Source organism: Eptesicus fuscus, chromosome 13, assembly GCF_027574615.1.
Source record: "Eptesicus fuscus isolate TK198812 chromosome 13, DD_ASM_mEF_20220401, whole genome shotgun sequence".
Lineage (NCBI taxonomy): Eukaryota > Metazoa > Chordata > Mammalia > Chiroptera > Vespertilionidae > Eptesicus > Eptesicus fuscus.
In genome coordinates, this window is record NC_072485.1 from 69,716,123 (window position 1) to 69,738,581 (window position 22,459).

The window sequence follows — 22,459 nt, forward strand, 5'->3', positions numbered from 1 at the left end:
ACCGGGCTCCCCATTTTTTTATTGTGATAAAATACACATAACAAATTTACCACCTTCGCCATTTTTAAGTGTGAGGTCTGTGGTATTAAGTGTATTAATAATGTTGTGCACCCATCACCACCACCATCTCCATAGCTCTTTTCATCTCACAAAACTAAAGCTGTGTACCCCATTAAACCACAAGTCCCCACCCCATCACCCAGCAACCACCACGCTGCTTTCTGTCTCCATGAACTTGACTACTCGAGGTAGCTCACAGGAGTGGAGTCATACAGGATTTGTCTTTTGGTGACTGGCTTATTCCACTCAGCTTGATATCCTCAAGATTTATCCATGTGTCAGAACTTCCTTCTTTGAGGCTGAATAATACTCCCTTGTACTGCATATGCCACCGTTGGCTTATCCATTCACCCGCTGATGGACACTTGGGTTGTCTCCGTGTATTAGTTGTCGGTAGTTCTATCTCACCACTTTATTTTTTATACAAGGAAACCTCACTCATTTACTCTAACTGTAGGAAAGCTGAAATTATAATAGGCTTAAAAATATTTTTTTTTAACTAAGTTCCAACAGTAGCTTGACCTCAGGGAACAAAATACTGCCTCCTGCAGGCCTCAGAGGATCTGGATGGAGACCGTGAACTCTGAGCCGCCAGACGCTCCTGTAACAGTGAAGGTTTCTGAAGGGCTGGGAAGGAGGGCTTGTTCCCAGAGTTGGCATCTACCTTGTCATTTTAATGACAAAATCACAAGAGGCTGCGGACGGTGAGGGGTAGGCGGGAGGTTGCTAACTAAACTCCGGTCTGGGTCCTGTTCAGAGGATTACAAATACGGGTTCCGAAGTAGTATTCCTGGATAAAGTGGTTTTTTTCTCATTTATCCACATTCTTCATTAAAACAAATTTTTGTATTAAGGTAATTTCAGACTTTAAGAAAAGGTACAAGTACAAAGAATTCCCAGATGCCCTTTACGCCAATTTCCCAAGTGTTAATATTTCATCATATTTGTTTTATCCATCTCTCTTGCATTCTCTCTATGAACATATTGTATCTGTATTCATAATATGCATATAAATATAACATACGTATTATTTCCTTATGACCTTCTTAAGAGAAAGTTGCAGACGTATGCCTCTTTACCTCTCAATACTTCAGTATTTGGTAGAAAATGAAGGCAAACCAAGACATAATGTCAGGGAGAGAACAAGAAAGAGTTAGTTGGGTGTAAGCTGGGGGATGTTGGAGACCCTGAAAACAAGTCCTGAGACAAGGCATTGGCCCACACTGGCGATCCCAGGTGTCACGGGTTCTGTCAGGGCCAGCACTGAAGGTGGGCCGTGATGGGGCCGACGTAGAGGCATCTGGGGGGAGCCATTCTCCTGAGTCCCAGTCATTTCGCGTCCTCCTTGACCTGTTTCCTGGTGCTGTGTCCCAGTCCCACACAGGGGTATCCACCCCAGGAAGGTCCAGAGGAAATGCCCAGGCTTTGGGTTCAGACCCTACCTCTGCCTCTTATCAGTTGTATGTTCTTAGATAAGTCATTTACTCCCTCTGGCCTCAGTTTCTGGGCCTGGGGAATGGGGATATTTCACAAAGTTGTACAGAGTCAGTAACCGTGACCGTGATGGATGATAGATGTCCTAGCACTGGGTAGAGCATGAAGCACAGTTCCTGGTTTTTAGGGAGAGCTCAGTGCTCATTCGGTTTCCTTCCTTGGCTCTGGGAAGCCCCCTCCATCCTCTCTACCAGAACAAGACCCCCACCCGCCTGTGTGGGAAGAACAGAGAGCTTCTGTCTGCAGCCCGGTCTCTGCTGAGTCTCCCTTGGGAAGAACCCACAGAAGAGTTGGCATCAAATCTGCCAGCCACATGGAAAGCCAACCAGGCAAAACACCAGGGCCCCTGGGGAGGGGGTGCGTTCCTCAGCTCATTTGCAAGTAGCTGGAGAGCCAGGACTCCCGGGCTCTGCAAGGGAGGCAGCTCAGGAATAAAGGGAGCTCGGGGCAGGCTGCTCCTCGGCGCCAGTGACATTCGAAGGCTTCCTCTCTCTGAGCCTGTTTTCCTACCTCTAAAATGAGGATGCTCAGACCACCATGGGGACATTTTGAGAGGATCAAAACGAGTCAAGATTGTGAAAACCCTCAGAACTAAAGGAGGAAACGGCTCCATGGGGAGGAGCAGGGACTCACCTCACCCAACTGTGTCCCTTGTCGTGCTAGGACAACAGCAGACACATAGCAGGACTGAGTAACACCTTGCTTGGCAAACCCTCCCAGGTAGGTTATAGACATTTCATCAGGGGACTGGGGCCCTGAGGCACCACCTTTGCCCAGAGGAACTTTGTTGGGACTGCAGTGCCTCCTGGTGGCCAGTGTGAGCAACTGCAGCCTTGATTCTGGCACTTGGGAGTGTGGCCCTACTACCTTCGGGCAGGGGCCAGAGACCCCACCCTGGGGTGAGCAGAGCATCCCAAGACCCAGTGACGCCTCCTCTCGGCTTCCTGCAGAGGCTGTTCCCTCTCACAACCCTCCCCCGCCCCCCACTCCCTGGCTAGGATTTGAACAATACTGATGGAGCTGAGGAAACAGAAAAGCCAAGAGTTTTGTTCCTGACCACAGAGGCTGCGGGGCCACCTTTGGTCTTCATGGCCTGCCCTGTGGCTGGGTCCTTTGCGCCCCCTCATTCCACAAGGTCTGCTTTCCCACCCTGATCCTGCAGCCACCCCCCACAAGCAGTGTGTGCCGGGGGACCAAGGCCTGGGTCGCTTTTCTACGGAGCCCTTGTTACCCTCAGCAGGGCAGACAAAGCTGCCCCGGTGCCACCAAGGACAGGAGCCTAGGCGCTGGCTCAGGACCCAGCAGCGCATCCGGGAGGCCCGGCTCTGAACTCCTCCGAGCCTCGTGGGCACGCAGCCCCATGAATCAGCATTCGCAGGCAGGGAATTCAGTGCTGAAGAGGGGAGCCCAGCCTAGGAGTCAGGTTGGGAGAAGGGGTCACCTTGGGAACCCAATAGAAGCAATTCACAAAAATGAACCCAGCAGAAGCAATTCACGACAAATGCAAGGTTTCACTTCCCTGGTTATTTCAGAAATGCAAACGCAAACAAAATTCCGCTTTTATCCATCACACTGGCCAAGATTTAAAAACAGTATGGCCCTGCAGCAGCGGGCACCCTGCTGGTCACCGAGGAAGTGGGCACGTTTTTAGAAGACAGTTTGGCCGTGTCCTCCGAGGTCTTAAGGTGTGTGCATGATTTAACTCAGTATTTCTAGTGCTTGGAGCTTCTTCTAAGGAAACCACGAGTGTACGGAGGGATTTACTGATAAGGATGGTCATCAGAGGCCTGTGATAATTTTAGAGAGTCAGAAACCCAACCGTAGAGGATTGATAAGATAAAATAGAGTTTGTCTATGTGGTGAAATACTATGCAGCCATGAAAAAGGATGTGGTGGAAGAATATAGAACAGCATGGAAAGATGTATAGGATAGTCTTAGGTTAAAAAAGACTTACAGAAAATAGGGTGTGTGTGTGTGTGTGTGTGTGTGTGTGTGTGTGTGTGTGATCCAAGAGGCCTCAGAGTCTGGAGGGGCCCAGTTTGTGAGGACGTGGCCAATGCTCACTGCAAAAGGGGACTTTCTCTAAAGCTTCTCCCCTTCCTCCACCCCATTCCAAGTGGGGCTCATGTCCCTCCTTCCAAGATCCCACAGCAGCGTCCAGCACTTATCACTGATGGCTGCTTTCAAATAGCATTTTAAAGTGATAAAAGCAATTCCTGTTTATGGTAGGATAAACAGAAAATTAACTCAAACCAGAAAGAAACAAACAAAAAGAACAAAATGAACCCATATACCTGTGTTCTTACCTCTGGAAACTTATAGTACTTTCTGAGGACAGATACTCCACCCACCCACCCCTTTTCCCCACCCCTCAAATGATAGTCACTTAATATATTATGAACACTTTTCCAAGTACTAAAATGCTATTCTTCTATAATGTCAGTTTCTTTCATTTGTTCATCAAATGTTTATTGAACACCTACAATGTGACAGCCACAATGCTAGGCAATAGAATGAAGGTCAACAAAATAAATATATTCAGATATACTCCCTATTTTATGGAAGGGAGAGAGAGAGAGACAATAAACAAAAGGAAAAAAACACACAAATAAATACGTAATAATATGTGTGTCAAATGCCAAGAAAGAAACAGTCTGCAGGGGAAAGATCTTCCATTTCTGGAACCACCGTCCTTAATTTAAGCCATGTCCTTTCCCAGACATCCCGGTTATTTTCAGGGTTTCTGCGTAATAATGCCATGATGAACTTCCTCTCTAGTTAATTCTTTGTGCTCATCACAATCATTCCTTTAGGATAAATTCCTAGAGATGGGATTACTGGGTGAAGACCTACAAACTTTTCACTTGCGTAGTTTCCCTTAGTATGTTTAAACACAATTCTGTACTTTCTTTACTCACATCTCTTTTATTTTTAAAATAAGATGCTGTAAAATTTAAATTTGGGGGGGGGGTGTAAGTCTTATGAATTTTAACACATTCCTGTACCGATTGGGATACCGGATGGGTCCACACACCAGCCTCACCCTTTGTGGTCAAACCCATCCCCTCCCCCGACCCCGGCCACCAGCGGTCTGTTCTCCATCCTGACACTGTCTCCTTCCCCAAATGCCATCCGATAAATAAGTGCAGGGATGCGTTACGTTCATTGCGAGACCGGCTTCTCTTGCAGACCATAACCTGCCTTTGAGAGTCAGCCCTGCCATTGCTTGTAACAACACGTGTTCCTTTGATCCCTGACCAGCACCCCATCGCATAGCTGCACCACAGTTTGCTCAGCCATCCACAGTCGGGTTGTTTCCAGTTTTGGGGCGATTATGAGCAAAGCCGCTCTAAACATTGCATGCAGATTTGGTGTCCTCCCCCACCCCCACCCCCCGAAAATGTCTTCGTTTCTTTCGGGCAAATGCCTGGCAGTGAGCCTGCTGGGTCGTGTGGTCAGCGTCTGGCTCTGACACGGCCACACTGTGCCCACCAGCGACGGGAGAGTTCCAGTTGCTCCGTGTCCTCGCCAACCCTTGGTACCGCCGGGTTCTGATTTCCATTGCAGGGGGTGTAGTGACATCTCACGGGGCTTGTCGTCTGCCTTTCATGGTGGGCAATACGCCGAGCGTGTTCCATGCTTATTTGCCACCTGCGTGGAGTGTCTGTTCACATGCTTTGCCCACTGTCTTTGTTTTCTTGAAACATCGCTGTCACCTGAACTCCACAGCTTACTCAGGTGTCACTAGCTTCCCCTGATGTCCTCTTACTGTTCCAGGCCCATCGAGGAGACCAGCGGGCACGGAGTCCTCTGGTGTCCTTAGCCCTGTGGTCGGTGACAGTTTCTCAGACTGCCCTTGTCCGGAGAAGCATTTAGGGCTGGGGCTGGTGCGTGTAGGTCCGTGGTCGGCAAACTGCGGCTTGCGAGCCACATGCGGCTCTCTGGCCCCTTGAGTGTGGCTCTACCACAAAATACCACGGCCTGGGCGAGTCTGTTTTGAAGAAGTGGCGTTAGAAGAAGTTTAAGTTTAAAAAATTTGGCTCTCAAAAGAAATTTCAATCGTTGTCCTGCTGATATTTGGCTCTGTTGACTAATGAGTTTGCCGACCACTGGTGTAGGTGAACAGGAGCGCTGCGTCACCTGGTGGCTGGCTGGCCCAAGCACCTGCTCCTCCGCCCACTGTCCTCTGCAGGTGGGCAGCTCCGTGGGGCAGGGACACCGCCCCCACTGGTGCCCACGGAACAGGCTCCACGCGTGCTCGCTGAAATGCCACTCCTTCAGCCTTCCTGATCGGGCCTGGGGCTAAACTAGGGCCGTCAAGCTGAGCTCTGGACAGAGCCCGGTGGCAGAGGAGGTGGGCCGGGGACGTGATCGATGGGTAACCTTTGACCTCCACCCCACCCCCACACGACTGTGTGGACAGCAGTGGGTTTAGTCACTGCCCTTTAAATAGCATGAAAGGGCCTCACGCGGGCCGGTTTGGTTTAAGGAGATTACATCGCGCTGTGCACTCTGCCACGGGGTGTGAGGCCGTTCACCCGAGAGCAGAGCGAGCAGAGCGAGCGGCATGTCCCCTCAAAGCAGATGTTTGGAGGGAAAATAGATGTAATCAAAACCAGGGAGGATACAATTACTCAGACCCCTTAGACATACCCTCCATATGCAAGGGCCTGGGCACAACTACACACACACTCACACACACACACACACACACACACCACCCATGTCCATACCCACCCATGTGTATTTGCAGGATAATGCTTGCTTACACACACCCACACGCAATAGCACACACACCCCACTTGCCTGCACAAGCGCGCACGCTCCGCAGGCAAGCACACAGCTGCGGCCGTGCCTCCTGCCCGAGGGCGCACTCCGGGCGCACGGAAGGAGAACCCACGCAGAGGCGCCCGGCCCCCTCTCCCCAAACGGCTTCAGAAGTCCCTTCTCTTTAAACCTCAGTCGTAACACAGTCTCTTTAAACCCTAGTCATAAAAAAGACTCGCCGTCACCTTTGGAAACCTCTCCAGGGCTTTCACGTCAGACAAAGGTCAGGCGAGATTCGAGCGACACCTCCGGGTTGAACCAGGACAAGTGGTCAGAGGGTCAGGGGATGAAGAAAGCGTTCCTGTTTCTCGAAACCCAACAGCCAGGACGGTCCGGTGGCTCCCAGAAGAGGCTCGGGCCTGAAGGAGCTCAGGCAGAGGCCCCGGGCCCTGGGGGCTGCTGATTAAGAAGAGAACTTTGAACTGCAAGCTCCCACTTCATCAGAAGCGGGCGATGGAAGTAGCATTTGCCTCGGGCTGTCTGAAGGGCAGGCGGCACCGCCATGGCCACCAGGGCCGGCGCACCTTCCGTGGGGCCCGCGGTGCTCACGCTCCGTGTCTTAGGCACCTCACGGGATTCTTCCGGGGGGCCTGGCGGTCATTTCCACATCGGGACGTTCCACGGGGAAGCTGCAGATCAGGATTTCAGGGTGTTGGGCCCCACAGCTGGGGACAAAGCCCACTGTGGAAGGGACCTGCCTCAGGGGGGGCTGGGGAGGAGCCCGACCCTCAGGGCAGGCCGGTGACCTGGCCCCAGGCAGGGCTTGCTGCTCCTCGGCCTCATGCTGGTGCCATCGTCCTGAAGACGGCGGTCCTGCAGCCTGGCCAGCGGGCGGACTCCCAGGGGACTTTTCTCCACGGGCGCGGAGCCGTCTCCTGGCAGATGCCCGGCTGGGGTTCCTGGACATGGACATGCCCACACCCGTCTCCGTGCCTCTGCCTCCTGGGTCTGCCCTGGGAACTGGGGGGCAGGGGGGGAGTTGCAGGAGCTCTATTTTCAGTGCCATCTTACTGAGAAGGGCACCCAGGTCTAGGATGCCATGCTGGTTCTCCACCGGCCCCTTGGAGTCATCCAGCCAGAGAACCATTTGATAGCACCATCCCTGGCTCCCCTGGCTCAGACAGGCTCCATACACTCGGGGCCACCTGGGGAGCAGCGGGGGGACCTGAACCTTTATAGGCCGGAGATGGAAGACTCCGAGGGGGCAGCCGGCTCTCAGTGTCCACACGGCTGCCTTGGGGGGCCGGGAGGTTTAGAACCAGGACCAGTGCGCCAGATCTCCAGGAGACAGACAGGGCCTGGACCTCAGGACGGATGTCCAGCTGTCCAGGGGGCAGTGAGCCCTGTCACCAAAGCCAGGGCAGCAGCACCGGGTGGAGATGCTGGGGGTGGAAGGAGGCTGAGCTAGACGCCCTGAGTCCGGGATGTTTGGACCGAGGACCTGAGAGGGCCTCGGCTCGTCATGCCACCAGCTGGGTGGCCACAGAACCTCGGAGAAGGCTCCTTTGCTGTTGAAGGACGGCAAGCAAGGCGACCACTAATCAGGACTGAGATTGGGAGGCTCTTCTTCCTCTTTGAGCACCGGAAGCATCAGTTTGCCAGAATCCCTGCATCTCCTGCCTTTCCAGTCAGCCGACGTTCGCCTGGACACGGACATGCCCGCCCCCCTCCCCATCCAGATCCCAAGGGGAAGGTCCATAGTCCCAGGGTGGGAGGGATTCTCCACCCCGCTGAGGCGCGACACCCCCTCTGCCTGCTCCCCCCCCTCCCCCCGTTCCCAAGGGGCGTGCCTGCCCCATCTGCAGACGAGACTGATGTGAAACGAGTCCCACGAAGTCATGGGCAGACCTCCCAGCCCTTGGTGTGGTGTCTGCACACAGACCGTGCTGTCTCCCCATCTCCCGCCTTGCTCCCTCTCAGTGGGTGGCTGGAGGTGGGGAGACTGAGTTCTGACTCCTCACCGTGGAAGACTAGCTGTTCTGCCGCTTCCCCACTGGCTAAGGCCAGCCCAGCGCAGCGCTGAGGGGCTTCTCTCAGAGGCCGCATCCTTGCTCCCTCATCCTCGGGCGGCCCTTCTGCCCCAGGACGCGCCGAGCAGGGCTCCTTGGCTATGGGAGGCCCGGGTTCCTCTGCCCCTACGCTCTCCTCGGGGAAGGACCCAGGAGCTGAGAGGGTTAGCACGCATTCCCTGTGCTCTCTGGCCTCAGTTTCCCCCCCAGTTAAAACCAGGACTTTGGGCAGGTCCCTACCAACCCTCCGTTTCCATAACATGGAGTTCCTTCTGCTCAGCCCGTGAGGCTGTGCGGGGCGGGCCCAACCCCAGCCTGGGGGCCAGAGGCGGCTCTAAGGGTCCACGGGGTCAGGGGATGGGGCCCGGGGAGCCCAGGCCGGGGGCAGTAGGGGTAGGGGCTGCCCCCTGCCAGTCTGACCTACAGGAAGTTGCATAACAGAGATGTTTATTTTTGGTGAGGCTGAGTGGGATTTCTTCTCTTAAAAAAAAAAAACCACCCCAAAATATAAAACTTATTTGTCTGCCAGGAAGATAAATATCTTTGCTGAAAGCTTTTGGCCCAGCTGCCAGCTACAGTTCCCATGAAGCTGTCACTGAGACCTGGCAGTCTGTGCCGGGCTCACATGGTGTCATGCGTGATCCCGTGGGCCGGCCCACCCCCTGGGGGCGCCAGCACTGGCCGTGACCCCCGAAATGTCCTCCTGGAGCTGCTTCCAGGCTCCCTCACCTCCACCCCCTTGTCTTCAGTGCCTCGGACAGGGAGGTGAGAGTGACAGAGACGAAATGTCCCTCGCAGCTTCCCCCGCGTGAAGAGAACCCCAGGGTACCCACAAAGCCTGGAGGGAGCCTGAAGCCTCAGGACCTGGGCAGGGTCAGGAGACCTGGGCCAGAGGCATCGTCCCAGCACGTACTGCCCACTGCTTGGGCCTCGTCCCAGAAGAGGAAAGCTAGGGTCAGAGTGACCCTCATGCTTGGGGTGATCGGAGCTTGTGTCTGAAAGGTCTTGTCAGATGCTGCGCACATGGGCCTCATCCATCCGTCGTGTTCTCTAACTCCGGTTACAGACAGGGACTGCGGCTCCGAGAGGGGCTCACACCCCTGTCTGCAGACACCATCCCGCTCCCTCCCCACAGTGCCGCACACGCGCTCACACTCAGGGGCTCCAGCGAGGGTCTGTCCACTCGGAGGACTTCTCCAGGGTCAGTCCTCTGCTGTTTGCCAGCCCAGACCACTCTGGGAATAAGGACACTGGCAGACACGTGCACAGCCGCTACTGCGCCGCGTGCTTTACAGGGTGGCCTCTTTAATCCGACAACCACCCTACGAGGATACCTATCCTACTGCCATCCTCAGCCCCATTTTACAGAGGAGGAAACTGAGGCACAAAGAGGTTCAGTGAAGTGTCCAAAGCACACAGCTGGATTCGTACCTAGGGTCGGGCTCCAGAGCCCTTGCTCCAACCCCGGAGGCCGTTGTGTCTGCCCAGGTGCTAACAGGGCTCTTTGGATGCGGACAAGCTACTCCCCGCCCCACCCTCCCACCCCGGCCTCTGCCTCATCCCTGACCTGCATGCGTTGACTGGTCCTGTCTAGCTTCTAAGAACCGGTGGGCGGAGCCCCGTTCTGACAGACAGCGGTGGCTGTGGGCCTCCAGCTTTGTGTAAATCTACCAGGGTCCTCCTGGAGGAGGCCGGACACTGCTTGGCCAATTGGTGAGACCAGTGTGGAGGGCAAGGGGATGTGGATTTTTGGAGAGGAATCTCCGCAATTCCTGCGGAACCTCCAAAAGGACCAGGCCAGGAAAAGGGGGCATTTCCGCCTGCCTCCATGCTGGCCTCTCCTCCTCACCCCAAGCTCAGTTGGGCCAGAAATGTCTGCTGAGTGAGTTTTCCCCTCCATCTCAGGGATCCAAGACACTGACTCACACCCTCCATGCCCAAAAGAGAAGTTCTGGCAAAGGGGGCCTTCTAGATGGAGGAGACTGGGCTCAGTAGGGCAGGAATTAAAGGTCATAGAGGTCATAATGACTGACCCAGATTCACATAACATTGATGCTAAAAGGGGACCATTTTGAGATGATGGTAAAGTCTCAGAGAGGGAAAGGGACTTGCCCAAGGTCACCCAGCATGGTAATGGCAAGCCAAGATTAGAACCCAGGCCTCCTGACCTCACATCCAATGAGACAAGGCGGAGGATGGCACCCCTGTCCCTCCTTCCTCTCTTTCTTGATTCGGCCACTGGTTTCTGACCTTGTTTCCTTCCCCCTCAGCCAAAGAGAGCTCCCTGAGTGAGCCAGAGTTGCCACCCGACTCTGATACCGTGGGGATGGACAGCAGCTACCTCAGTGTGAAGGAGGCTGGGGTGAAGGGGCCCCAGGACCGGGCCAGCGCCGACCTCCCCAGCCCGCTGGAGAAGGCTGACTCGGAGAGTAACAAGGGCAAGAAGCGGCGGAACCGAACCACCTTCACCAGCTACCAGCTGGAGGAGCTGGAGAAGGTCTTCCAGAAGACCCACTACCCCGACGTGTACGCGCGGGAGCAGCTGGCCATGAGGACGGACCTCACCGAGGCCCGCGTGCAGGTCAGTGAGGGTGCCTGGGGTGGGGTGGGAGAGCAGGGCCTGCCCTTGGGCTGGTGGCTGGAGCTGAGCCTGCCGGACTGTCCCTCAACCACACTGTCTTCACCTCGTCCAAGGAGAGCCGCAGAGGCTCCCAGCCCGCCCCTCACGCCCCTGCTCCAAGTCTGTTTTTGTCCACTTTAACATTGGGCTCCTCCCTCTGGTTGGAGCAGGAGTGGGAGAAGAGGGCCCTGTGGGGAGGGGGCGGGGCAGGAAGCCTGTAAGCTGTATTTGGGCTCTAAGTGGTGTGAGAGTCTAAGTGGTTTCATAAAGGAGTAAATGACTAGTCTCTGCTATGGAAGACCTATCTGCTATGGAAGGAAACAGGGTAAACTTAAAGACATCTCAGCAGCCCAGTGGGCAGAGACCGAGAACAATCCAGCCCTTCCTTCTGCCCAGGATGGCCACCTTCTCCTCTGTCTTTCAGGTCCCAACTCTATATGCCTCCTTTGAGAAGTCTTCTTGACCATTAGGGTGAAAGCAGAAGCCCTTTCCACCACCCAATCACACAACAAACACAACACAACACAATAAAATCCAGCACAGCTCAATCCAATACAACTCAACTCAACCCAAACCAACAAAACACAACACAATACCACCCAACACAACTCAACACAACACAGAAAAATCCAGCACAGCTTAATCCAGTACAACCCAACTCAACCCAAACCAACACAACTCAACACAACTCAACCCCTCCCAATGCAACAAAATCCAACACAACTCAATTCAATACACCCCAACTTAACACAACGCACTCAACCCAAACCCAGTCAACCCAACACAACACAACCAAACCAGGTTACCTACTGCCACATTATCCTATTTTATCTTCTTTGTAGAAATGACTGGCTTAAATTATTTTATGTTTGTCTCCTCCCACTAGAATATGAGCCCTTGAGGGCAAGTACTATGTGACTGTTCATGTCTGTATTCCTACCAATTAGAGAAAGCCAAAATCAGAGAAACAAAGGCAAAAAGTAAATATTTGTGGACCAATTGACCTCATTTGCCCGATTCCCTGCATGAAATTACAGCAAAGAAAGAACCAGAGAGGAAACCGAGACCTCTGAGTACCCCAAACAGGTGACAAAATTTACATACTAAAGCTCAGGCTTCAGCTTCGCACAGAATGAGTATCATGCTCAGCCTGCTTTCCACCCCAGAGCTTGTGAGAAATGGCAAATAAAGCGTTGTCAGGTAGCAGGTTTCCCCCTCAGTGTGCTAGGGAAATCAAGAGCTTGAGGAAAAGGAGAATTGTTTTTGCTTTTTTTTTTTTTTTTTTTTAAGCAGCACAGCACAGCTCAGCTCAGCTCAGAAGGACTTTCAGTGCCGGGACAAAGAGCCCTGCCTTACTCAGCAGACCCCAAGGGCACCCCCTGTTGCATTAGTTCACTAAGGGGTCTTATCAGAGCTCTTCTAAGGCAATACACGTGTCATCAGTCTCGCCAGGTGGAGGGAGAGGCATTTGTAATGTAGGCCAGAATCATGATGTACGATGGCTAACGTGGAAAAGGACTGGCAGTTTCAGTAAAAAGTAGCCATCCAGAAGTGGTTCTGCACCACAGTGATGTGAACAGTGGGGTTGTGTGAGCCTAAGTCCCCGAGGGCAGGCTGTCTGCTGTTTTTCGCTCCGGCCCCAAGTGAATGTTTGGGGAAGGAAGGCAGGGCAGGCTTTACTGGGATTCCAAAAGCCCTCTCACACCCACTGTCGGGGATAACCGGCCACACGACCTCACGTGCTCGGAGTCTGGACAGGAACCCCAGAATCTGGCCTCAGCTCAGCCAATGGATTTAGCAGGAAGTGGAGAAGGGGTCGGCGGGGGGGTGGGGGGGGGGTGGGACATTCCTGTAGGTGCTGTGTTGGTGTGGGATTAACCGGTTCATTTTCTGTGTAGGATGTGTGTACATATATGTGTGCTGTATGTGTTCCTAACAAGTGGATGGGAGTACCCAGGGGTAGAATTCCCTTAGCATTGAAAGAAGGATGGCTCTTCCAGTACTAAACATGGAAATGACACTGGGGCATGCCTAACATTTTTCGGTCAACACCATCCAGCTAAAATAGTGTTCTCTCTGCACACACACACACACACACACACACACACACACACACATCTATGCCTGCCCCCAAAAAGGAGTTGAGGTAGCTTATAACTGAAGATTCATTATTTTCACCTAAGAACAAGAACAATTTCATAAAATGGGAAGGTAATTATGTCAAAAATCTAGGCTTAGGATCAGAGTTGCCACTGAGCACAAACTTCGCCTCTGTGCTTCCCGGCAGCCAGGGCAGAAAGGGAAACCCTAAAGTGTTGCATGTTTTCTGATCTAAGGGAGCGATCATAGAATTATAGGGTATTAGTGCTGGAGAGGATCACCTGGTCCTCTCATTGGATAACAAGGAGCAAGAGGCCAGAGGGGGAGTGGTTGCCTGTGATCAGGGGACTCGGGAACGGGATGCGGTGGCGGTGTTGAGACTAGGATCTGAGACTCCCGGTCCCATCCCAGGGCTTCTTTTGCTCTAGTTTGCTGTCCTAGGACACGGGCCAGGTTGTTCCAAGACGTCGTTGTATAAAGGCCCTGGCAGAGTGGGTGGGATGTTCATGTGCGTCAGACCTCTGGGTTGAGCGCCGAGCCTGGCAGTGCCCTGGGGGCAGAGGGAATGGTGGTGGACCCCCCTGCCTGCCTCCGCTCAGTTTGTTTGGGGCCCACAACCAGCTGGTGGGAAGCCAGGTGCCTGGTGTGGGGGGGACAGGAGGAGGTGATGGGGGGTGCCGAGATGGACCCTTCCTGGGAAGAAGCCCGGGGTTTGGCCCGGCTCCAGGGGGCTGCAGGGGCCTCTCTCTGTGTCTGGGATTCCAATCTGCGCAGCTGGTGTCTGAAGACAATAAGACAGAGGCCTTCCCCGCCCTGGGCCACCCCGCCAGGGCCCCAGATGGGCTGCGGTTAGCAAGGCCTCTGCCAAGAAGGTTGGTTCCTTGGGGAGAGGTCTGTGCCGAGGGGGCTCATGCCGGAGGGGCCTGGGAATGGGGTGGTCCTGGGGTGAGACACACAGAACCTTGTGGCCTGTTCGCCTCCTGGGGGTGTGCTGTGGAGACAGGCCTGGGGCACAGAGGATCTGGGTGGAGGGGGGGGGGTTGGCTCTCAGAGTGCCAGGCTCCAGGGGTCAGAACTAGAAGGACACAGAGCCTCAGGACCCATGAATGTCGCCACAGGACGGGCCCGTGAGGATCCCCCAGCCACCACCCCATTTATGTGGGAGGAGGTTGCAGACCAGAGAGGCTAATTCAGCTTAAGGCCTGATCTGGGCAGAAAGCTCCAGCCTTGTGCACAGGGTGGGGCCCAGGGAGGAAGGAATTGCAGGGGGAGGTGGCAGGTCTGCTCTCAGCAGCCTGCTCCCCCACAGCCGGCCGCCTCCCACAATCTCCATCTTCAGCCCTCAGCCTGACCCCGGCCCACTCCCCTCCCCAAGCCAGTGCTCTCTCTGCTGCCTCTCCCTCGCCTGCTCATCTATCTTCCCAGATAACCAGGTCTCCCCTCTCCCGGCCTCCTCCTCCCCCACAATCAGCTCCCCCACATTCCACCCCCCCCCCACTCTGCTCCTCCCCTCAATTCCAGGCTCCTTTAGGGACACTGGCCTCCTCCCTCCTCGCTCTGCGTCCCTCCCAGCCCATCCAGGCCTGCTGAGGCTTCACCAGCACCTCTCCACTCTACGTTCCCACACAGGGACCCCGAGTCCACAGACTCCGGGAAACCTCAGCAGGCGGCAACTGAACCTCTTCTTGCCTTCTCCCCACCCCCAAAGAAAGAACGAAGCCATATATCTTGATGCCTCCGGTGGGCTTCTCCCCTCCCCCTACCTCCCCCCACAGAAAGCCCTGGGAGGTGGAGGAAGGAGCGGAAAGACTGAGCTAAGCCTGCAGGAAATTAAACATGAAATGAAAACAAGCTCCTCTGATGCACTCTCTCATCCTGCCCCCAGCCCCCCATTCCAGGCCGCTGATAAAGGGGGATCCCGTTTCAGCCCAGCGGAGTGGAGATCTGACCCGCCCTTGGCTCCCAGCAGGCTCTGGGGCAGGGCTGAGACCCCAAGCCCAGGAGAGGGCCCGTCTCCAGGGAGGACACAGGAAGACCGCTTCTCCTGTACCAGAGTCAAGAGGGGGAAAAGAGTGACTGAAAGAAACATCGGCAGGCGTGTGTGTGTGCATGCACGTGTGTGTGTGCATACGTGTGTGTGTGTGTGTATGTGCGTGTGTGTGTGTGTGTGTGTGTGTACACTTGTGCACATGCATACTTGGGACTGGGGGGCAGGGAGGTGCAGCGCACACTGCCTCCTCACCCCACCCTTCCCACTCTCGCATGAGATACATATACTCCAGCTTTCTTGAGCCTTTCCTCTAGCGAAAGACAGTAAGAAAGGCCAGGAGCTATAAATAAACAAATGTGGAGTACTCTAAAAACGGACAGAATTTCCCATCTGTCTCACCTATGAGGCATCACCCCTGGGAGATGTCAATACAGATATTGGCCCATTTTCCAGATGCAGAAGCGGAGGCTGTTGGCAGTGCCAGCGCTCCCGTGGGCACTCCATTCCTGGGCGACACTGGAAGCCTGTACAGCAAGCATGTCAACTCCGCAGCCCGCAGGCCGCGTGCCTCGTTTATGTGGTCCGTGTTAGCCTTTGAGTTTGACAGGCTTGCTGCACAGCCTGCCCCCGGGGAGCCCAGCTACCGCCTCTGACTCAGCCCCAGGCCATCCCTGGCCTGGAAGCTGATCCCTCCTCCCCCCCTCTCCCACCTGGTGATTCCGAGTCAGGCAGGGCTCCCAGGCCCCGAGGTGAGCTCTTGCCTACGAGCCTTGGGGAAGTTCTCAGCCGGCCAGAAGTGCCCCAGCCACCCGCCATCGATTCCAGCTCCTTCACCTGCCCCGGATACCACCCCCCTCAGGCCAGCTTCCACCACCCATGCTCCGTGACAGGTGGCCCCCAGCCCTCCTCCCATCAGGCCCCCCTTCTGAGTGAGAGCTTACACGTCTGCCTCTGCTGACAGCACCAGGGGCAAACCCCTCCACTTGGCCCCCCTTGGCCCCCACAGTCTGACTTCTGCTTCCTCGATTTCTTTCCCCACCACTCCCCAACTGGGCAGCGTGCCCGGTGTCTCTAAACTCAGGCCTGGACTCTCCTCCCTCCAGCCAACACTCCAGGCCCCGCTCCAGCCCTCCCCTCCAAGAAGCCCTCCCTGACTGCCTCTGTTGCCCAGCTGGGCCCTGTAATCCTCAGGCCCTTTAACACGGGGGTTTCAGAGCTGGGAGGCTGTTTCCCACAAGAATGGCGGAGACAGAGTCAGGAGGGGAGAGCCTCTGGCTGGTAGGCCACAGGGAGCCATGGGCCGTCCGGAAAACCACGTGTGTAGCGGTCTAGTAGGACAATTTTCTGGAGGGGTATTCGCGCTTTTATCAGCTTCTCCATGGCAGATTAGGCCACACCTCCCCATAAATGCTCATGACCAGGATGCGTTTCATGTGTGTGACGCTTGCTTCCTGGCCAAGGTCACGCCCATGGTTGGTTGAGGGTAAGCAAGCTGCCTCCCTGACTCTCAGCTTCGATTGTTCTAGATGGTAAGCCCTTGGGGATGCACACCGAAGCAGCGCTTACCGGCAGCCCCACGGCCTGCTGGGCTCACGCTCACCGCTGAGGGCTAGGCCTCAGACCCTACGACATCTGCTTTGTCCTGCAGGTCTGGTTCCAGAACCGGAGGGCCAAGTGGCGGAAGAGGGAGCGCTTCGGGCAGATGCAGCAGGTCCGAACCCACTTCTCCACCGCCTACGAGCTGCCCCTCCTCACTCGAGCTGAGAACTATGCCCAGGTCAGTCCCTGCCCCAGCTGCCTCTCCGACCCCCACCCCCCAACTCAGAACCCGCACTTCGGAGAAGGACCCAGGTCCTCTGAGATGGAGCTCATGGCTTCCAGATCCCTCAGGCCCAGTAAGCTTGTGCCCTTTACACCAGAACATGGCAGGCCAGAGCCGTTTCTGTCCCACGTGAGTGTTGCCCCAGGCTTGGCCGAGTCCCCAGTTGCACCTCCCCATCAATGCTTAGAGGGGAATGGGGCCCAGAGGTGGAAGCTGGGGAGAGGAGAGGGATCACAGCTACATCCAGCCCAGCCCCCACCGCTGCCGGGGCACCCTCCACCCCTTCACCCCCCAGACATGTGGGTGTCCAGCTGGTTCCATCCACTCAGTCGCTGCGCTCACCTCCCGAGGCAGCGTATCCGTTCGAGTGAGTTCTGAGACCTCAAGGGCGTCAGCTCCGAGATCCTCAGCCACTGACGTTGGCTTCTGGGAGATGTAGGTCCCCACTGCCCAATCGCACCCCCTCCACACCACCACCTACCAGCCCAGAGCCCATGTTCCCAACACCAAGCACCCCAATGATCGGGTACCTTGGAGGCCCTGGCCCGGGAGGAGCCAGAGGTAAATCATTCGCTGACCTCCAGGGGTCCTCGGTCAGAGAGACAAAGTCCGCAGCTGCGTCTACGATCAGGAAGGCAGCGACTGAGGTTAGCTGTGGCCCCAGACTCTCACTGGACCCCTGATAAAGTCTGAAGTTCGAAGCAGACAGAGCTTCTATCTGCTGCAGGTCTGGCCCCCAGAACAGCCGCCAAAGCATGTAGCCCAGGCTCTCCTGGGGGCGCCTGGGGGACCTTCATGCTTAGAGAGGCTCCCAAGCAAGAATGGGCTCATCCTGATGCTGGGCTCCTAAGTGGGGAGAGCTCATTGTGGGGAGAGGTCACTCAGGGGGTACTCCTATGTACTGCCCCACCCCTCCCCCCGCCCCAGGCAGCTGGTGACATCTCTCCCTCCTCCTCCCCAGATTCAGAACCCGTCCTGGATCGGCAACAATGGGGCAGCCTCGCCAGTGCCCGCCTGCGTGGTCCCCTGCGACCCGGTGCCAGCCTGCATGTCCCCCCACGCCCACCCCCCTGGCTCCGGGGCCGGCGGCGTCACCGACTTCCTGAGTGTCTCTGGGGCTGGCAGCCACGTGGGCCAGACGCACATGGGCGGCCTGTTTGGAGCGGGCCTCAGCCCAGGCCTCAACGGCTACGAGCTCAACGGGGAGCCGGACCGCAAGACCTCGAGCATCGCGGCCCTACGCATGAAGGCCAAGGAGCACAGTGCGGCCATCTCCTGGGCCACATGACAGGGCCCCTCCTGCCCCCTCCCGCAGCCTCCCCCACCTCGGGGCACTGGCCATGCCCATGCTTTCCAGGCCCCCAGCCTCCTGCTCGACTTTCCTCTTAGGAACCTGGCCCGGGCCAGGGGCCTGACCCTCAGCACTTTCAGCCACCCCAGGTCTGAGGCCCCGCGGACTGCTGGGAGGGAGGGGACAGCAGGCCCCTGTCCCTCCCCACACCAAGGCCGAGTCGCCTGCTCCCGGCCAGGGGCAGCGGAGGAAGCTGTGGCCGGGGTTGCGACTTCGCATCCATTATAAGCTGAAGACCCTCTCCTCAGTCCGGCTCCTCCATCCCGCCTGGTGTGACCGCCGAGTCAAGTCTAAATTCCCGCCGAGACCCAGCAGCAGCCACAGTGCAGTCACGCCCGTCCACCCTTCTTCTGTGTGGTCCCCGGTCCGCTGGCCCAAGACTGTCTGAAGGACAGGCTGCCCTGCAGGGTCAGCCCCCTCCACCCTCCTGGCTCCTTTCCTCTTCCTATCACCCCACAAAACCTGACCTCCTGGACCCCAGGCACCTGCCTCACCGTCACCCAGAATGGAGGAGTCCCCGTCCTGACTGTCCCCAGGCCGGACACGCCCAGAGGGAATGAATGGGGCGAGGAGCTGGGGCCAAAGAATCCTGCTGTCACCAGCAATGCTGACACGCAGGAGGGGGACGCACCCGGAAACTCTGGATCTGGGTGAATTGCCGGGGAGGATGCAGACCACACGGTACCCCCGGTGCTCAGGGGAGAAAAGCTTCCAGAGAGAGAAAGGGCCACAGGGAGGTGTCCAGGTCGGGGCAGGGCTCGCACACACGCTTCTGTCTCCGGCACTGACATCCGGTTGAGGGCAGGATGACAGCGACCGTGGGCAGGTCGGGCAGATCTGTTCTCCATCCAGTTAGGCCTCTCTGGGGGGTCTCTCTCCCTCCTGCCCCATCCTGGTCACTCCCTGGGGCTGCTGAGCAGTGTCTTGGTGTGGAAGGACTTACACCTGGGACACTCGAGCCAGGGCCTGGGGGCGGCACCGGGTCAGGAGCGCGTGCGGGATCTGCTGGAGGACCTGTGCCCATGCTCGGTCTCCAGGCTGCCTTCCCGTCCTCTGCCGTTTCTGGCACACCGCCATACCTTCCAGAGTCTTCCACGGCGGTGGGGCTCCATGGTCTTCCAGGCACAGGGCAGACAGAGCCCACCTCACGCTTCTTCCTAAGGGATCGGAAGCCCCAGCCCCTCCTTCTGGCCTCTGGGAGGCTCCTGGCTCTGTCCTAGCTGTGGCGGCAGGATGCCCTCCACAGCCTTTCCCTGCCTGTAGGAAGGGGCCTCCTTCGAGGGGGAGGGGCACTCCACGTCTGCCCGACTTGAGACCTGCCGCTGGGCCCCAGCCGTCACCAAAGCCATGGCACACAGTCCCCCGTCCCCGTCCTCCGGGAGGTCCATGGCAGGCAGCCCCGCACCCTGAAGTGCTTGTCTCTTTCACTTTCTCCCTTGATGCCGCCAGTGAGGAGGGCCAGGCCTGTCAGCCGCGGGGCCTGGACGCAGGCCAGCCTCTTGGGCTGGGCGGACGGGCGTCAGATCCCCTGCCCCTGAGCCGCTCCGGGTTTACAGGAAATCGCAGTGTCCACCTCGGCCCGGAGTTCTCCTCGGCTCCAGAACAGGACGGGGAGCATCTGGCTCTGGCCTCCCTCATGCGAGTCCAGCCTCTGTGAGCCGTAGCTCTGAGGCCGCTCTGCTGGAGTGACAGGGGTCTCGGACACGGCGTTGGACGTCCTCGAAGGCGTGGCTTTCCAGATTTCATTTGCTGGAGGATCTTGGAGTGGCTCTTGGGAAGCCTTTCCGGTTCTGAGGGCCACTGAAATAACCCAGGCCCCCCAAACCTAGCGAGGGAAGGAGCAAGCTGCCCCAGGCTGGGAGCAGGCCCGTTTCCTCCTAAAGGCAAACGTTCGCCAAGGCGCGTTTTCACCAGGAGTGAGTCCGTGCACAGAGAACGCCCCAAGGGGGGAGGAGGGCTTGCGGTGGATCCTTCTGGAAGGGACCCCAGCACCCAATTCTCTGTGCGTCTGCTTTAAGAGAAGGCCTCTGGTAGGAGAAGTCACTCCATGGCTCTGGCCGCCTGTCCCACCACCGGAGCCCGGTATTCATGATTGACACGTCCCTGCTCATCTCCCCACAGGTGGCTACCCTCCCCCAGGCCTGTCCTCTCTGTCCTGCCCTCTAGGGCCAGCCTGACACTCTGAGAACCACATCGAGGAGCTGGGGAGTTGGGGGTTACTCTGGTTAGTTCAATCCCCTTACAATGGAGACAGAAGACCCGGCTCCCGGGGGAGCAGTGACAGCCCTGACAGGTCTAACCAGAGGCCAAGAAAGCTGAGGGCAGCCTGAGATGCTGCCCGGGCTTTGACTGCCGGGCCTTAGGGGGCAGCTGCTGCATGAAGCACCCGCCCTCCCCCCACCCTAGGGCCAGCACTCAGCTCTCTGCTCTGGTGCCTTGCCCTCCTCGGCTTCTTTCTCCCGGGTTCTTCCCCGAGGGGGGGGCGGGGCGGTTAGGCCCCAGCCTTCCATGTTCCAGGGCGGGAGGCATCCCTGGGACCGCTCAGCCCGCTTGAGGACGCTCCTGGCTGGTGACTCCTCAGGACAGCAGCAGGGAGGAGCAGGTGCAGCCCCGCCCTGTGGTTGTGGAGAAGCTGAAGAGGTGAAGAGTTCCTTTGGCTATCTGCCTAGGATCTCCGCAGAGGTGGCGATGCAGACCTGAAGTGGTGGGCAGCCCCCATGCCGAGAGCCTCATCCTGCTGGGGGTGCCCCTGCGGCCAAGGCTGGACACTAAGGTGCTGCCCCCTCGTGCCGTCACCGCTGCGGGCAGGGGAGGAGGAGAGGGCCTGGGGGCAGGCACGCGGAGGGGCTTGTCCACAGTCTTCACTGGACTCGGAGGACATGGGCTTTGTAACTTCCCTTGAGTTCTTCCAACGATACTTGATTCTCAGCTCTGGCTGCCGTGCCCCAGCGCGGGGAAACCAGGCTGGTCCAAGGACTCGGCGATGGTGCGGTGGGGCCCGGCCCACATCGCGTGGCCACGCTGGGCCCAGCTCCGGTGCCCTTTCCGCCCTCGATTCCGCCGGGCGGACAAGAGGAACTCTCCCATGAAAACAGCCACGCGTCCTGCCTCCGCACTCTCTCTCTCTCCGGGCTGGGTCGTGGGGAGGCCGCCTTGGGAGACACCCTGGGGCTTCTGCTCCGCCTGAGGGCCCTGACCGTCAGGCTCGCTGGGGAGGATGGCTGGCAAGCTGGCCCTTAGGATGATAATCCACGAACATAAAAGAGAAAAATGAGGAGACCACACAAACCCTACTTCTCAAAGTCGCGCCGCCCGCTTCACTTCATGAAGGATGCTGGCGGCAGGAGAGGTGTCCCAGTAAACATGACCTAATCTCACCCCCCCCCCGCCCCCCCACTTACGTTCAGAGCTAGGCCTTTATACTACTGATTTTGAAGGACAGTTTTCAATGTCTAACAATCTGGGTGTGCAGTGGTTGGAAAGAGGGCTGAGTGCTAGAAGGAACATGAACCTCAACCAATACTGACTGTTCTCATTGTAAGATAGTTTAACCCTGTATAAACGCAACTTTTCCTTTAGCTTAATGGCCTGGGGTGGATATTAAAAAATATATATTAAAAAGACATTAAAAATCCAGAAAAAAAAATGTATAAAAAAATGAGGTCGGTTCCATAAAATTTTACTGCCTATACCACCAAGTAACTACATTACAGCAAAATATTAATAGAAACGTTCTTGCCTTCAAAGTAAGTTATTGCACTTACATCTTTTTGGGGAGGGGAGGAACATGGAGGGGAAGGAGACCTGGGGGCCCAGGCCTGGGGCCGCTGGAGAGCGGGAGCCCTGGTCGCCCCGAGCACCTGGCTGGGCACAGCCCAAACTGTTTGGTTGTTGTTTGCAATAAACTCCTTCTCCTTCCTCCTCTCAACTGGAACCTGTCTGTTTTGTTCCTGACTTGTGACAGATGAAATGTGATCAGAGGGGCCTCTGAAATCTCACGTTAATTGAAGTCGGCAAAAAATACTAACAGTGCCCTTTTGAACTGCTGACACAGTGCAGGGTGGATTATGAGGCCTAGATTAACAACAGGTGGCCGCCCGGCTCCTGCGCCAGGAGGGGTGCATGGCCTGCGACGGTCCCCCTTTATCCCAGGGGATCCGCCTGTGCAGCCGGGGGTGGGGAGAA

General features: G+C 56.7%; 1 protein-coding gene across 1 annotated transcript in view; it reads left to right on the forward strand.

Moving 5' to 3' along the window:
- The window catches only part of ALX4 (ALX homeobox 4), a 32,670-nt gene extending 14,459 nt beyond the window's left edge, over positions 1-18,211 (forward strand). Inside the window, exons 2-4 of the mRNA XM_008146782.3 lie at positions 10,662-10,972; positions 16,750-16,878; positions 17,885-18,211. Coding sequence (XP_008145004.2) covers positions 10,662-10,972; positions 16,750-16,878; positions 17,885-18,211 — 767 coding nt within the window. The remainder of the gene's footprint in view (positions 1-10,661; positions 10,973-16,749; positions 16,879-17,884) is intronic.
- The last annotated feature ends 4,248 nt before the right edge of the window (positions 18,212-22,459 follow it).